This window comes from Lampris incognitus, chromosome 1, assembly GCF_029633865.1.
Source record: "Lampris incognitus isolate fLamInc1 chromosome 1, fLamInc1.hap2, whole genome shotgun sequence".
NCBI classification, from domain to species: Eukaryota; Metazoa; Chordata; class Actinopteri; order Lampriformes; family Lampridae; genus Lampris; species Lampris incognitus.
In genome coordinates this window covers 10,913,190-10,929,219 of record NC_079211.1, presented here as the reverse complement: position 1 = coordinate 10,929,219, position 16,030 = coordinate 10,913,190, and the positions used below count along the sequence as shown (strand labels likewise).

At 43.4% G+C, this 16,030-nt stretch overlaps 1 protein-coding gene across 2 annotated transcripts in view; it reads left to right on the top strand.

Moving 5' to 3' along the window:
* The window catches only part of tgfbi (transforming growth factor, beta-induced), a 50,092-nt gene that overhangs the window by 22,953 nt on the left and 11,109 nt on the right, over nt 1–16,030 (top strand). For both annotated transcript variants that reach the window (XM_056283496.1, XM_056283488.1), the window contains exon 11: nt 12,646–12,782. In XM_056283496.1, coding sequence (XP_056139471.1) covers nt 12,646–12,782 — 137 coding nt within the window. The remainder of the gene's footprint in view (nt 1–12,645; nt 12,783–16,030) is intronic.

Below are 16,030 nucleotides of genomic sequence, written 5' to 3'. Positions count from 1 at the left end.
TTTGACATACACACCTATCTAAACATTATTGCAGACCAAGTACCTTCATGGCAATGGTATTCCCTGATGGCAGTGGCCTCTTTCAGCAAGATAATGCGCCTGGCCACACTGCAGAAATTGTTCAGGAATGGTTTTAGGAACTGACAAAGAATTCAGGGTGTTGCCTTGGCCTCAAAATTCTTCAGATCTCAATCTGATTGAGCGTCTGTGGGGTGTGCTAGAAGAACAAGTCCGATCCATGGAGGCCCCAGCTTGCAACTTACAGGATTTAAAAGGATCTGCTGCTAACGTGTTGGTGCCAGATACCAGAGGACACCTTCAGAGGTCTTGTGGAGTTTATGCCACGACGGTTGGAGGTGTTTTGGTGGTTCCCAGATTAGGGGTGTAACGGTACACAAAAATCACAGTTTGGTATGTACCTCGGTTTTGAAGTCACGCTTCAGTACGTTTTCGGTACAGCAAGGGGAAAAGACACAAAACATAAAATGGCTTCTTTTTTTCTTTTCTTTTTTTTTTTACTAAGCAGTGGTTTACTGAACAAACTAGGCTATGGCTTAATTTTTCTTAAATAGAAACTTTATGAATACTTCCGCAACCGGCTGCAACCTACTAATAAGAAAGTAAATTTTACTTAAAAGTAAATCAAAATAAATATTCTCTCAAATAAATGAAAAATATAATGAAATAAACTTCCATTAACTTGCAGCATGTAGAACATTAATGGTACTTGAACTGTACTATACTTGTATTCACATTAGCAGCTTTCAGCTTCACATTTGGACTGTGCAACATATTCTCTCAAATAAATAAACAAGCATGAAACCGTTCAGACCCATAGCACCCCTGATGCAAGTTCCAAACACGTCCTACTAAATGTCCCAACTAAGCATCCTGCTCAGGTCGTCCATGACTGAGTGAGTGACCACAGTTTTCGATGCATAGCCCATGGCAGCAGTGTGCAGCAACATGGGAAAATATAATGAAATAAATATCCATTAGGGTGCAGCATTTATAAAATTAGCTGTACTTGAACTGTGCTGGATCTTCAAGCTCTGGTTTATCTGCATTCGCCATAACTGTGAGGCTGCATTGTGCTAAATCACCAGCAATATCTCTGTGGCATACGTGTGTGCGCGCATGCTTAGTGGGGTGGTTAAACGCACAACATCCGGCCCTTTGTGAAAGTTGCTAGGGGGGAAATTCTTGAGTTTTAAATTAAATTACACATGCACAAAAGTTCAACACATGTAGTGGTTGGCCGAGCACATGGACCCACAAATAATCGAGATGCCCTTCCTTTCATTAGGATCCATAGACAGGAGGACATCAACAAAGGTTTTGGCGAGGGTGATTGGGTAAATGAGGAAACTGTTTTTTGACAAAATCTCTAATTTGGAAAAAACAAAAGTGTTGAGCATTAGGTAAGGGATATTTTGATGAGAGCTCAGTTAAAGATGAGAAAATCCCATCTTTAGAAAAATCCTAAATAGCTACCATCCCACTATTGAACCAAATTCAGAATGATGAACCTGTGTTTGAAGGTTTCAAAAGGTGATTGCTGAGTATTGGAGCAAGATTAGAATGTCTACGCAGGTCAAAGTGTTTTCCCAAATTGGATCCAGAGTTGATCACAACTGGATTGGCGCTAACAAGTGTGGAAGGAAGGGGGAGCTGGGAGCACAGTATAGAATGTAACGAAATTTGTGATGCTGCCTTTTCCAAGTAAACCCAAGCAGGTAGATTGCCAGTATTGCTGCCCATCCCGTGGGAGTTTTTGAATGTTGGCTGCCCAGTAATAATGTATAAAGTTAGGGAGGGCTGACCCACCCCTGCATTTGGGGAGTTGCAGGACTGACTTCTGAACACAAACAGGTTTATTTCCCCAAAGGAATTTGGGCACTGTTTTGTCAGATAAATGCTTTTGTAATGAGTACAGGAATATGCTGGAAAAGGTATAAGAACTTGGGCAGAACAATCGTTTTAATCAAGCTTAATCGGCCTGTAAGGGACAAAGGCAGGGCAGACCAGCGGTCGAGATCTTCCTCTATGTTTTTAGTCAAAGGAGTAAAGTTTTTACCAAAAATATCGGACAAAGATGTTGTTATAAAGATTCCTAAGTATTGAAACCCACCCTTCGTCCATTTAAACAGTACCAGAGAGTGTGGAAGCTGTCTTGACAATGTATTAACATAGCAGTTCGCTCTTTTGGTTGTTAAGTTTATATCCGTAATATTTACTAAACTGCTCTACGATATGGAGAATGACAGGAAGTAACCTGACAGGGTTTGAGATGTACAGTAGCAGACCATCAGCGTAAAGTGATAATTTATCTATAGTGTCCAATCGCTTAATGCCCTCAAAGTCTTCTTCCATGCATAGCCAGATGGCTAAGGGTTCTATTCCAGTCGCAAAGAATAATGGCAACAGCCAACCGCCCTGTCTTGTGCCTCCTTGAAGAGAAAATTAGGGTGACTGAAAGTTCCTTGTTTGTACTGACGCCGAGGCTAAATCTCTCCATAGCCTCAAAAAGGTACGTCCATTCCACCCTGTCAAAGGCTTTTTCTGCATCAAGCAACACCACCATCTCTGGAGTGTTTGGACTTGGCATAATAAGAATGTTAAGGAGCCTTCTGCTATTGTGAAATGACTGTCTCCCAAGCATAAAGCCTGTTTGATCTAGTGAGATGATATGAGGCATCACCTGCTGCAGACAGAGGGCAAGGAGTTTAGATAAGATCTTAAAATCAACATTTAAAAGTGGGATTGGTCTGTAGTTATTACAAAGTAGGGGATCTTTGTCTTTTTTAAGAATACGAGTGATTGTGGCCTTCGTCAGGGTGTCAGGAAGATGACAGAGTGAGATTGCCTCGTTATACATACTCTGCAAAGCTGAAGAAAGGAAGGTAGATAATGTTTTGTAAAATTCAACAGTGTATCCGCCCGGGCCGGATGACTTGCCACTTTGTAGTGACTTAAATGCCTCATGTATCTCTGTAGTAGTTCTGGGCTTACCTAGGTCCTTGTCAAGACACTTTCAATTCTGGGAAAACTGATCATGTCTAATATATTGTTTTCTGTGCATTAGGGGGAATCTGATGTATATAGATCAGAGTAGAACATGGCAAATGTTTCATTAATACTCTCTGGGTCCAATAAAACATGACCAGATGGAAATTTAATAGCCGGAATTACTCTTGAGGCCATCTCTGATCTGACCTGGTGAGCCAGGTGTTTACCAGCCTTGTCTCCAGATTCAAAGAAGCGTTGCCTAGACCCGAGTTGTTGTGTAGCTTTGTTTGTGGATGTGATGTCGAATTCAGCCTGGTGTTGGAGGCAAGTCAAGTCAATTTTATTTGTATAGCCCAATATCACAAATTACAAGTTTGCCTCAAGGGGCTTTACGGCAACATAACATCCTGTCCTTAGACCCTTGCATCAGATAAGTAACAACTCCCTAAAACAAAACCTTTAACAGGGAGAAACAATAGGAAGAAACCCCAGCAAGCGCAACAGAGGCTCCTTTTATAAACGTCAGAGTTCAGGTCAGTTGCATATTTGTTATCAGTTTCATTAATTTTCTGCAGTAGTTAAGCCATATGGGATGAAAGAAAGTTAAATCAGTTCATCTGGACACGTTTATTGACAGAAACGTTTCCTCACTCATCTAAGTGATCTCTTCAGTCTCAGCTGACTGCGGGTATCCCCACCCTTATAAACAATACGGTTGCGTAACGACTGAAACCAACTATCAGTTTCATATGCAAATAGGTGTGACCATTAACTAGAGTTTCAATGGCAATGTGTACTATTCACAGAGGATTTGGGAATATTTCAATCACGGCATTGTAAGATAGTGACAGATGTACTCTTGCCCCCCCCCCCCTTCGGTTCAGGGATAGTTCTTCCCTCTTCACATAGATGGCCTCTGACTCCCCATTCAAACCAGCGTTCCTCCCTATCAAGGATGTGCACATCCTCATCTTTGAAAGACTAGATTGGTGTAGACTGCAGAGTCCTGGCCCGACTCATTAGCTCTTCTGTGTTGTGTCATCCTCTTGGCCAGCGTCTGTTTATTTTCCCCAATGCGCAAGTCACGGCAATCCTCCTGGCACTTAACAATATATACAAACCCCAATTCCAATGAAGTTGGGATGTTGTGTAAAATGTAAATAAGAACAGAATACAATGATTTGCAAATCCTTTTCGACCTATATTCAATTGATTACACTACAAAGACAAGATATTTAATGTTCAAACTGATAAACTTTATTGGGGAGTTTTTTGCAAATATTCACTCATTTTGAATTTGATGCCTGTAACACGTTCCAAAAAAGCTGGGACAGGGTTATGTTCACCACTGTGTTACATCACCTTTCCTTTTAACAACACTCAATAAGCGTTTGGGAACTGAGGACACTAATTGTTGAAGCTTTGTAGGTGGAATTATTTCCCATTCTTGCTTGATGTACGACTTCAGTTGCTCAACAGTCCGCTCCTTTTATACCCAATCATGACACTCGCCTGTTTCCAATTAACATGTTCACCTGTGGAATGTTCCAAACAGGTGTTTTTTCAGCATTCCTCAACTTTCCCAGTCTTTTGTTGCCCCTGTCCCAGCTTTTTTGGAACGTGTTGCAGGCATCAAATTCAAAATGAGTGAATATTTGCAAAAAACAATAAAGTTTATCAGTTCGAACATTAAATATCTTGTCTTTGTAGTGTATTCAATTGAATATAGGTCGAAAAGGATTTGCAAATCATTGTATTCTGTTTTTATTCACGTTTTACACAATGTCCCAACTTCATTGGAATTGGGGTTTGTACTATATTGCTCTGTTTGTGCCGGGGGACCCGATCCTTTGGGTGGACCGATTTCTGGCGCAACATGTTTTGAGGTTTGAAAGCAACTGAGACCCAGTGTTTGGAAAATACATGTCTCAACTTTTCCGACACTCCCGCCACATAAGGAATCACCACTGATTTACATTTAGGCAGCTGTTGTCCTTCACCTCTCTTTGATCAACTGGTGCACTGTTTGGGCATCTTCCTGGCTTTGACAAACACCCAGTTAGGATAACCACACTTAACTGGGGCCAAAGCGGTGCTTTGTTCTTGCACCTGCATGACCTCTTCCGGCCCCAGCTCCTAACGTTTCCACATCCCACAAACAGTGTCGGTTCGGGAAAAAAAGTGAAAAAGAGTAATATAATGAACAAGCAGCAGTTAAACAAGTGGCTCTGGGATTTTTACTGAAACAGGATCCGGAATGCTACTCCATGATTGGTTTTTGCCACGTGTTTTAGTATGGAAAAAAGATTAAGGTAATAATCATAAAGATAGACCCCCTTATGTATATATGCACACCCACGTACAAGCATTCCCAGATGTATATTCTCACACACACACACACACACACACACACACACACACACACACACACACACACAGATGACATGACCAGTCACCACTTTTACCAACCATCTAGAGATTTGAAATACAACATGCACATAAACAAACAGACTCAAACACACACTCACGCACAAATGCACGCACACTGCTGCACACCTCCATACACACACAGCACATTCAAGCATTAGCTCGCACACACACATACACGCCTGCACACACACGCCTATACAGAGGCAAACCTCAAACATCCGAGCAAGAGAGGAATGAACAAAGAAATATGACACCAGTAGTATTTAACTGTTATAAATGAATAAAAACAAGGTGCAGTGGTCAGGCTAACTAGGCAAACTTAGGCAAAAACAATACCAATAAAAAGAACCAAAGTGCAGAACAAAAGGAATATGAAGTAGTGTTGCTGGATTAGAGATCGCCAGCAGGAGCAACAGCTCCTATTAAGGAGCTGTTGCTCCTATTAAGGAGGAGCAATAGGTCCTCAATAGGACCTCTGCTTCTCTAGGTAGCCGGTAGCTAACACGGCTAACAGTAAAACATATTGCCAAAGTCGCAAAAACTTGACGGTGTCAACAGGATTACCAGAACGTTGCTTAGAATGGCATTGTTGCTTATCCATCGTACCTGTCCATTTTTAAGTCCTGGGTAGGTAACGGTTAATAACAACTTGCCACTAAGAGCCAACAGTTAGCTTCTTACGGTAAGTCTCCGTATCCTCTCTTCTGAATTGTGTAGACACATAAACGTCCCTTGTGAAGCCCCAATTGTCCAATATATGACGGCAACTAGCCGATAAGGGCTAGTATTTAGCTTCTCATGTCAGATACAACCAGGGCTAGTCCCTTGTTGATTCAGGATCGTAAAATCGCTGAGATGATGAATTGGCGAGCATCCTGTACAGTGGAGAGCTGCCCCCCCCCCTTTTTTTTTCAGTCATGATGAACAGCTTGCCTGGGTAATAAAGGGCAGGTTTGAGGCCTAGATTATACAGCTCCTTCATGACATACTGGTAAGCAGTATTTCAGGACTGTAGTCTTCAAATATGTGAATCGTGTTGTCCATGTATTTAAGTTTACCCGTCAGTTTGCGAGCTTCACTGACCACCAGCTCCAGGATCTGGAACTTATGGAAACATATCACTACAGATCTAGGGTTTTCTCTGGAGCCTGATCTAGCAGTGAGGGCACGGTGAGCGCGATCAAGTTCAGGGGATGATGTGAGAGTCTGTTCGCCCAAGATCTCGACCAGGAGCTGTGAGAAGAATGTTGTGGGACGAGGACCCTCGATATTCCGACAGTATCGTATGTTGTTTCTGTGACTTCTACCCTCCAGGTCAGTGATTTTAGCCCTAAGCTTTGGTCAGTGTTGCTAGCATTGTTTCCAGGGCCTGCACACTGTGGCTGGTCATGTCAGCATGTGATTCCAGAGATGAGATTTGTTGTTTATGATCCGTTACGGTGGTCTGAATTTTGTCCAACTTCGCTTCAAGCTTTGCAAATGCTGAATGGAACTCTGCCGAGAGCAATGCCTTATGTTCTGTGAGCATTGTTGCTTGCACCACCATATGTGTTGCCAGACGTATCTTCCATCTTGTGCTCACTTGGAAGTCATTTTTCTTTATGCCAGATAGAACACAGATGTTCACTGTGTTTGTTCAGTTATATCGAATTGCACCGTCAGAGCTTAACTAGGCAAAGTTGCAATGATTAAGATCGTGGGAGTGTGGAAATACACAGCTACTCTATGCTGGCGTCAACTGGAAATTCCCGCAGTGAGTCAAGTTTTAATCAAAATATTCCTTTACACCGACGTCATTAACAAAAGCCTAAACTCATTCAGTTTGAGATTTTTAACCGTTGTTGTAATGCAGTCTCTCCACAACAGTGAGAACTACAGTAAAGTAACTTTCAATTCCTGTAAAAGCAAAATTACAAACAACCGGAAGTCAAGAGCACAGAATAATACACTGATATAAGCCGCGTTTCCACCCACTACAAGGTTCCTTTAGCCTATTGTCTGTTTCCACCACGATCTAAAGACCTGCGAAGATTAGGCAAATTAGTCCGCTGACATATGCCCCAGTAACGCAACCAGACGGGCAAACCACTTGCTGGTCCACTGGTCGGAGCCGCTTCTGTTATTGTGGTACTTAATTTTTCATTTTTAAACCTCTCCCGGCACTTTTTCCTGGTGTGAACAATGTTCAGCTAGCTTAATGTGCAGGAGATTTTCAAGTACACCTTATCATTGCGGGTCGCAATTTCCAATTCCCCCTGGATTCCATCCTCAGCATAAATGCTCAATAAGACCTGGACATCGTCATCAGTCTATCTGTCATATGATTTCTTCTGTAACTCCATGTTGATGTGTCGAAGCACGATGAACAAAAACAAAAAACAAAACAGACTGGCTTGTGGCTGCAGATTTTTAAAAATGGCGGTTGAAATGAAATGCTGTGAGCCCTCGACCAAAGTTTCTGTGCTTTTGCAAACTAGTAGCCCTCAAGCAGGGACTTTTTGGGAAGTAAAATAATGTCCCTGGAACTTAATTTAGACCCTGGTGTTCCCTGCGGTGGAAATGCACTGAGTTCCTCAAAAGGTCCCTAGTTCCTAGGGAAAGTTCCTATGGTGTAAACATGGCTTTATACTAGGCTTACTTACTTCACATTTGTTATACACTATACTTGATTTAATTCACTTATACTTGGGCCTATACAGGGTTTCTCACACACATGGGAACTCACAGGAAATTCAATTCAATTCAATTTATTGTCATTAAAAACAGTGTGCAGGCACATGTTAAAAATGAAATGAGGTAGTGAAAAACATTTCACTACCGTTGTACTCGTATAATGTGTATTTGACAAATACAACTTTGGTTTGAATACTATACTTGGTCAGGTCAGGGTGAGGCGATCCACTCCCTGTGCATCTCAATGGATAGCGCAAGGCACTACTAATACTGCCTGGTTGTAAAAACTACTTAAAACTGGTTAACTGGAAACTGGCCCGCTGCAGGGTGTCCGGTAAGAACTTAACCATAGATGTCTGACTTCACAATCCAGTAATATTTATTGAGTCCAGCTGAATGAATAGTTGAATATGAAGTTGTATGTGGTTCTGAAATATTAGCAAATAATAATAAATATACATGAATAGGCATCAATATAGAATTACATGGGCCATAGTATATCTACGTACATAGAATTTACGTTACTCTATATGCAAAGATCGGCATTTCACTATCAATGTTACTAACTAAACTAAACTAACATTATTTACAGAAACTGTACGTTGTAGCCAGCAGCATATACGAAAATATAAAGGGGATCTAAAGGTTTAAGTTACCTTAATTCACATGTAATAAAGGCTGAGGTAGAATTGGCATAGATGACATGGTACCATAATGCACATTAACATAACTGAGAATTCACTACACCAATTACAACTCAACTATCCAAACCGCTTATTCTGCTGTGAGGGTCGCAAGGATGCTGGACCCTATCCGAGCAGTCATTGGGTGGCAGCCGGGGAGACACCCTGGACAGGCTGCCAGGCCATCACAGGGCTGTACCCAAAAATAAGCATATGGTATTACAACTAGTATAAACTATCCACACATCCATCGGTGATTGATTAAAATACAGCAGCAGCAATATTACCAAATCAACGGGTAACGAATCTCTCAGTCAAGTGAATGTTATGTTGTAACACAGTGCCAACTGTCTACACACAGTAGCATACTACACCAATAACCTGAAGCTTGGAATTTCCGCAGAAATCAAGGCATTAAATCAAATCAATTTCATTTGTACAGTCCAATATCACAAATTACAAATTTGCCTCAGGGGGCTTCACAGCAACACAACATCCTGTCCTTAGACCCTGTCATCGGATAAGGAACAACTCCCCCCCCAAAAAAAAACTCTTTAACAGGGAGAAAAAATAGGAAGAAACCTCAGGGAGAGCAACAGAGGAGGGATCTCTCTCCCAAGACGGACAACGTGCAATGGCTGTTGTGTTTACGCAATTTACACAATACAACATTGAAAGAGGATAACACAATAATAATGGACTTATAAAATTTATGAAGAACATGATGCGCAGGATGCCAAGCAGTGTCCAGACGCCCTCGGAACAGCCCAGGACCCAAACCACACGACCAGCATCGCCATGCAAGAAAACAATTATATGGATTTCTAAAAAGAAAATGTGATGAGGGGAATGGCAGGCAGCGTCGAAGTGGCGACCACCATCACCACGGAGACCTGGGAGGAGGACCGACTGCGCGTGCACACAAGGGAGACTCACATGGCACCATTCACACACAGAAAAAGAGAAAGGAGAAAACATTCAGAGAGAGAGAAGACATGTGAGAGAAGAGAACAGTTTGCAATAGTCATTAGTCATAATCTATACTCTATAATCTCGTCGGCAGAACAGTGGTTGGTAAATTCATTGAGACAGAAAACCGACCCGCCATGCAGTACAGGTTGTGAAGCACTCAACTCAAAGGCAACCAATTGTAAGCTAAGGCGAAAAGATTTAAGTTTGGATTTAAAGGACTCAACAGACTGTGGTTGTCTGACGGCAGCAGGCAGGTTATTCCAAAAGAACGGAGCCCGATAGGAAAAGGCCCTGCCTGCCACCAGCTGACTTCTTTTTAACTTTGGGTACACACAGGAGCCCTGTATTTTGAGATCGAAGAGCTCGAGATGGACTGTACGGCTAAGGAGATCAGACAGGTATGACGGGGCAAGCCCAAGTCAGCAGAAGCACCTTGTATTCTGATCTAACACGGATAGGAAGCCAATGAAGAGAGGCAAGAATTGGTGTAATATGGTCAAGTTTCCTATATCTTGTTAGGACCCTAGCAGCAGCATTCTGAACCATCTGAAGACTTTTAGTACTAGAAAGTGGCAGACCTGAAAACACAACATTACAGTCATCAAGCCTGGATGAAACAAATGCATGTATTAGATCCATAACGGCTACGGAATAATTACGACTTACGTTTTGGGCTACACATATAACACCAAGAAGCCCGAAAACAGGGGAGTAGAGCGCTAAAAAGTCCGTTCGCGGCTGTTGCCGTCTTTCCTCTTCGGTTGCCTGAGCGCGAGTGATGAGGGAGGGAACCTGTGTGCTGATTCTCGACGCTGATTGGTCAACCCTTAATTGTCTGCATCTCAAGAAAGAGAAAGCGGGGAGAGAGAGAGAGAGAGAGAGAGAGAGAGTCTGGCCTTTTCTACACGGGGTGAAAGGTTCCATTCCCTCCCATGTTAGATGGGATCGCTGTCGCGATGCTCTACGGTACTCTGGACAACGTTTGACCACGCGGCAGCTGTTGGCAGCCGTAACCGTGTTCTGTAACGCGGCTTTACATATTCCAGAGTGCAATGTGTTTCCCATGGAGTAAAGAGCCAGTCACACATGTTTCAGCCTGCCGGCTCCCCGTCTTCCGTCCACAGCCCTGATCTCTTGGGTGGCAGACGGGGGACTCACATTTCTGCGCAGTAATGAAATTTCAGACCACAAGAAATTTCCTTCTTCCCACGACTGGTAAATCTTTCCAGACACCACTTGAAAGCTCCTGTGTGTGTGTGTGTGGTGTGTGTGTGCGTGTGCATGTGTATGAGTGTTTATTTGATGTTTATCGGTGTGTGTCTGCCTGGCTATATATGTGGTTCAATCTGTTTTTGTAAAATAAAATGGGAGCAAGTATTCACCGTATCACAGCCACTTACCGCGGGGAGGAATGACCCCCGCGTGACCGCTCTAACTCCACCGTGAAGTTTCACTCTCTCAAAGTGAGCGCGGTCCCTGTAGAGGAAGTCCCACCCCCCACATGTCAACACCACAGCCCCCGCTGGTAAAACCATTAAAGAGACCAGAGAGAGGGAGGGGCTTGTCTCTACACTCTTGTCAACAGACGGCGGTGTAAATCAACAGGGTCGACCAGTCAGTCGTCTCAGTCAGTCAGTCGTCTGTCAACATCAGACAGATCTTAACTTTTTGCTGTTTTGTCAGCTTGGAACGAGTCAAATTAACTTTGATTGTCTCTTCTGTAGCTACACTCCTTGAGATTGGTGGAGTTGACACACAGGCACGATACACGGCAGCCAAAAAACACTTTCTGGTTGATACCCCAAGTTATTACAGGACCATACTGGTGTTTTTACATGTTTCAGCCGATTCACTACAAATCACGTATACTTTACATGACTCCCGGCCGTTTTCCATCTCACACTGAAATGTTTTAGGTTTCTTTTTTCCTTTGGATCCCCCCCCCCCTTTTCTCCGCAATTGTACTTGACCAATTACCCCACACATCCGAGCCGTCCCGGTCGCTGCTCCGCCCCCTCCACCGATCCGGGGAGGGCTGCAGACTCACCACGTGCCTCCTCCGATACATGTGGAGTCACCAGCCGCTTCTTTTCACCTGACAGTGAGGAGTTTCACCAGGGGGACGTAACGCGTGGGAGGATCACGCTATTCCCCCCAGTTCCCCCCTCCCTCCTGAACAGGCGCCGCCACGACCAACCAGAGGAGGCGCTAGTGCAGCAACCAGGACACATACCCACATCCGGCTTCCCACCCGCAGACACGGCCAATTGTGTCTGCAGGGTCGCCCTACCAAGCCGGGGGCAACACGGGGATTTGAACAGGCGACCCCCATGTTGATATGCAATGGAATAGACCGCTACACCACCCGGACACCCCGTTTTTGATTTTTTTTAATACCTTTTTCCTACCTTCCTTCCAGGCAGCTATTGGTTTCTGCCGTCATAGTGAATATTTCATCGTCTTTGTGTTTTTTTGGGGGTTTTTTTTTTTTCATTGCAGGATATTGCAGTTGAAAGCCCTGGAAAACTTCTCAAATCAATCATTGTAGTAAATTGGGCTAAAACATGAAAAAACACTGGCATGATCCTTTTTCTTTGAATCTGTACCAAATATATCAAGATACAGAACCCTGGTTTTAGCAGCTTGGCATAGATGGCTGTGAGGCTCTCTAGTTGGACCGGTTGGATATGACTTTCTGTTCTATAAGCCGTGTGAACGTCTGAAAATCTAAGGCAGACGTGAAACCTGTGTTATATTTGCATTAGACGTCTGTATCAGTCACCGCACAGTCGACTCAGTTTACAGCAGTGTCAATGTGTTCGCTAACATTCACACTTTTTCAACCCTTTCCCCCCCTCTGAATGTCTCTGTTCTCTAGAACCTGTGCATAGAAAACGCCTGCATCGCCGCCCACGACAAGACCGGACGCTTCGCCACCATGTTCACCATGGACAAGGTCCTCACCCCACCCATGGGAACCATCATGGACGTCCTGAAAGCAGACGACAGATTCAGGTAAAGGGAAGTGTAGTGGGGTCTTCAGAGCTGTGATATGTACCGCGGCTGGGTTTGTAGTATTATTGTGCTGTTTGTACTGCTTCCAGAAGAGAATGAGATTAAAGGCCTTCGTGCACCAAGTCCGAATTTTCCATCCGAAAATGTTGCAAGTTGAAAAAGAAACACAACCTCGGGTTTTGCCCGTTAAGTTCGCACACCAACTCTGAAAACGTTCTCCATCATAAGCGTTTCGATTTCCCTGTGATTTTCTGTCGGTAACCTCTCAAAGGTTTTGTAGACTTGTTGGACCAAGATGACGGATAAAAAAATTTTTTTTTAAAAAAAGCATCTGAAAATTTTGGACTTGGTGTACAAAGGTCTCTAGTCCTCTCCACCCGTGGCTTCACCAGGTAACCAAGCGTCGTGAAGATGTCCTATGTTGTACCAAAAACTGCAGTCATTGGTCATTGAATCAGTTGAGTGAATCAAATCAGTCGATTTTAACGTGATTGATTGGTTGGTTGGTTGATTGATTGATTGATTGATTGATTGATTGGTTGGTTGGTTGATTGATTGATTGAGGTGGTTTGATTGTATCAACCACTCTGGCCAGAAAATGAGAGAGAGAGAGCATGGGAGAGGGAGAGCATGGGAGAGTGAGTCACAGAGAGAGAGTAATTTAGGGTATAAGCAATGAGCTGGATTCAGAGCGATGACGTCTTTATATACAGGGATGCAAACTCATCGGGGGTGAAAAAGATGCCCTCCCCCCTCGGGAAGAAATTTCTTTTAAATATCAGCCTTGAAATGTGGATTTACAGTCATTTTAGCATGAGGATAAAGGGAAAAACTCACCCTAGAATTAATGTAATCTTACTGCTAAAAAGGTAGTGTAAGGGCGACATCGGTTCAGGGCACCGCGAGTTGATAAAATGCTGCAGACTCTGCTCATGGCACTCTGTTTGACGGTGACCCAAAAGGGAACCTGCGCCCTTACTACCGTAGTTGATAGCTTTAACACAAAGAATGTATTTAGCACGTCCTGGTGTGTCAACCCTCTTAAAGGAATCTGACAGTGGAAATGTGCTGCACCCTTAATATCCACAGTTGTCTCAAGCTTCAGCCAGCTCCAGCTCCACTTGCATCTTACAACTGCCTCGATCTACTTTACCAGCAGTCCCTCACGCTCCCCCGATTCCCTCAGTCTGAAATGGAACCAGATAATGAGCATCCAGTTCACAAACCCTAGTAAATTATTACAAACATTGCACACAAGTTTGTCATTATGACATTGCTGTATAAACAGAACGTCTTTTGTGTGTGTGGGTGTTGGGGGGGGGGTTGCTAGTAGAACTTAATGTGACTTTTGCTCATTAGACCCATTACAACTGCTGTTTGGTCCATTAAAAAACAGGGCTTAGAGATGACGTTTATAAATTGATAATCACAACCACTACAACTAAAAGAAAAACGATCAGAAGGTAATTTCAGTTCAGCTTCTTTGGTTTTCAGTGAGCTTGGCATTTGCCCCCCTTCTCAAGTGGCGTAATAAGGCTGCTGTAGCAAGCATTCTGTTTAATTACATCATAAGTAACATAGGTCAATTTTAGCCAAATGTCTATACTGTTGTCTCATGGATTAGTGTCATGTTCCAGAACAAATCCAAAAGCAAATTGTTTAATTACATCCTGGTTATGACAGCGTTAGCCTTGCTAATATTATCTCATCATAAAGAAAATGGAACCATCAGGGGCTGACGTTAACGTTAAGTTGGCACTTTGGCTGTTTAGCTCAACTTGTGCTGTAATCTTCGCCAAAATGGTAATGTTAGTAACGTTAAATGAGGAGTCCCAGACCTCTAACGTCAGTAACATTATACAAGTGGAATTTGGAATAACAAGTACGCTAGCTAACGTTTGACTCCATGGAAATAATGTTAACACCTAATGTTACATCCAATTTGTGATGGCTAGTGTTCACTAACTCAAAACAACTCAACCTTATTAGGCTAACTAACAGTCCCAAGCTTGAAATAAATAATAATAATAGATTACATGTATGTAGTGTTTTATCTAGACACCCAAAGCACTCACATCACATTGAAGGGGGGAAACTCACCTCGACCACCACTAATGTGTAGCACCCACCTGGGTGATGCACGGCAGCCATTTTGCACCAGAATGCTCACCACGCATCAGCTTGAGGTGGAGAGGGAGGAATCATTGAGCGAATTACACGGGGAGGGGGGGGTGATTAGGTGGCCAGATGGAGAGAGCCAGGTTGGGAATTTTGCCAGGAGACCAGAGAACCCCCTACTACTTGCGATAAAAATGCCTTGGGATATTTAATGATCACAGTGAGTCGGGACCTCGGTTTAACGTCTCATCCGAAGGACAGCATCTCCTACAGCACAGTTTCCCCATCACTTCACTAGGGCATTGGGATTTTTTTTATTGGGATCAGAGGGAAAACTGCCCCCTACTGCCCCACCAACACCACTTCTAGCAGCAACTCAGTCCCAGGAGGTCTTCTATCTAAGGACTATCCAAGCCCATGCCTGCTTAGCTTCTGTCATTTGGCAGAGCCAGGGTACATGCTAAGAGTACATGTTGGTATGGCTGCCGGCATTAATTGGCTTATATCATCATATAAGCCTATTAAGGTTATCATAATGCTACTGTAAGAGATTCTTACCTTAAGGCATGTGGGCAGTCAAAAATGTACCTCCCAAAGACGGCCCTCTGAAGTCTTCAATCTTCTTGGGGGAGTTGCATATGCCAAGGACAGAAGCCAGGAGCTTTTTTTTTTTTTTGGCAAGTCAGACAGCATGTTTCTCATTTCATTCCCTGTGACTCTGTCCTCACAGAGCCAGCCCCCCCCCCATCTCAAAAGCTCATTCGCTCCACACAAATGACCTATTTTGGATTCAAAACAGCGATTTTCGTCAGAAAGTGACAAGTATTCAGTATGTGCTCTTTTTCTCAAAGAAAGCCTGAATGGAGATTTGTAAGTCAGGCCTCCAGACAGATCAGTGAGGAATCAGATACTGATTTCCACTAATGGAAGGCTGAAACGGTGATTAACAGCAACTTCAGCGCTACACTGAAAAGCTCAAAAACAGGTTTTCAGCTAACGATCCTGTGTCTGTGAAGCGAGGCCTGCAGGACATCACCAACTACAGGAAACCCTCCTCCCACGCTGTTGAGAACATTCAACTAGGTGACAACTTGAATGTGTTTTACTGCAGTTTTGATCATCCCACACCC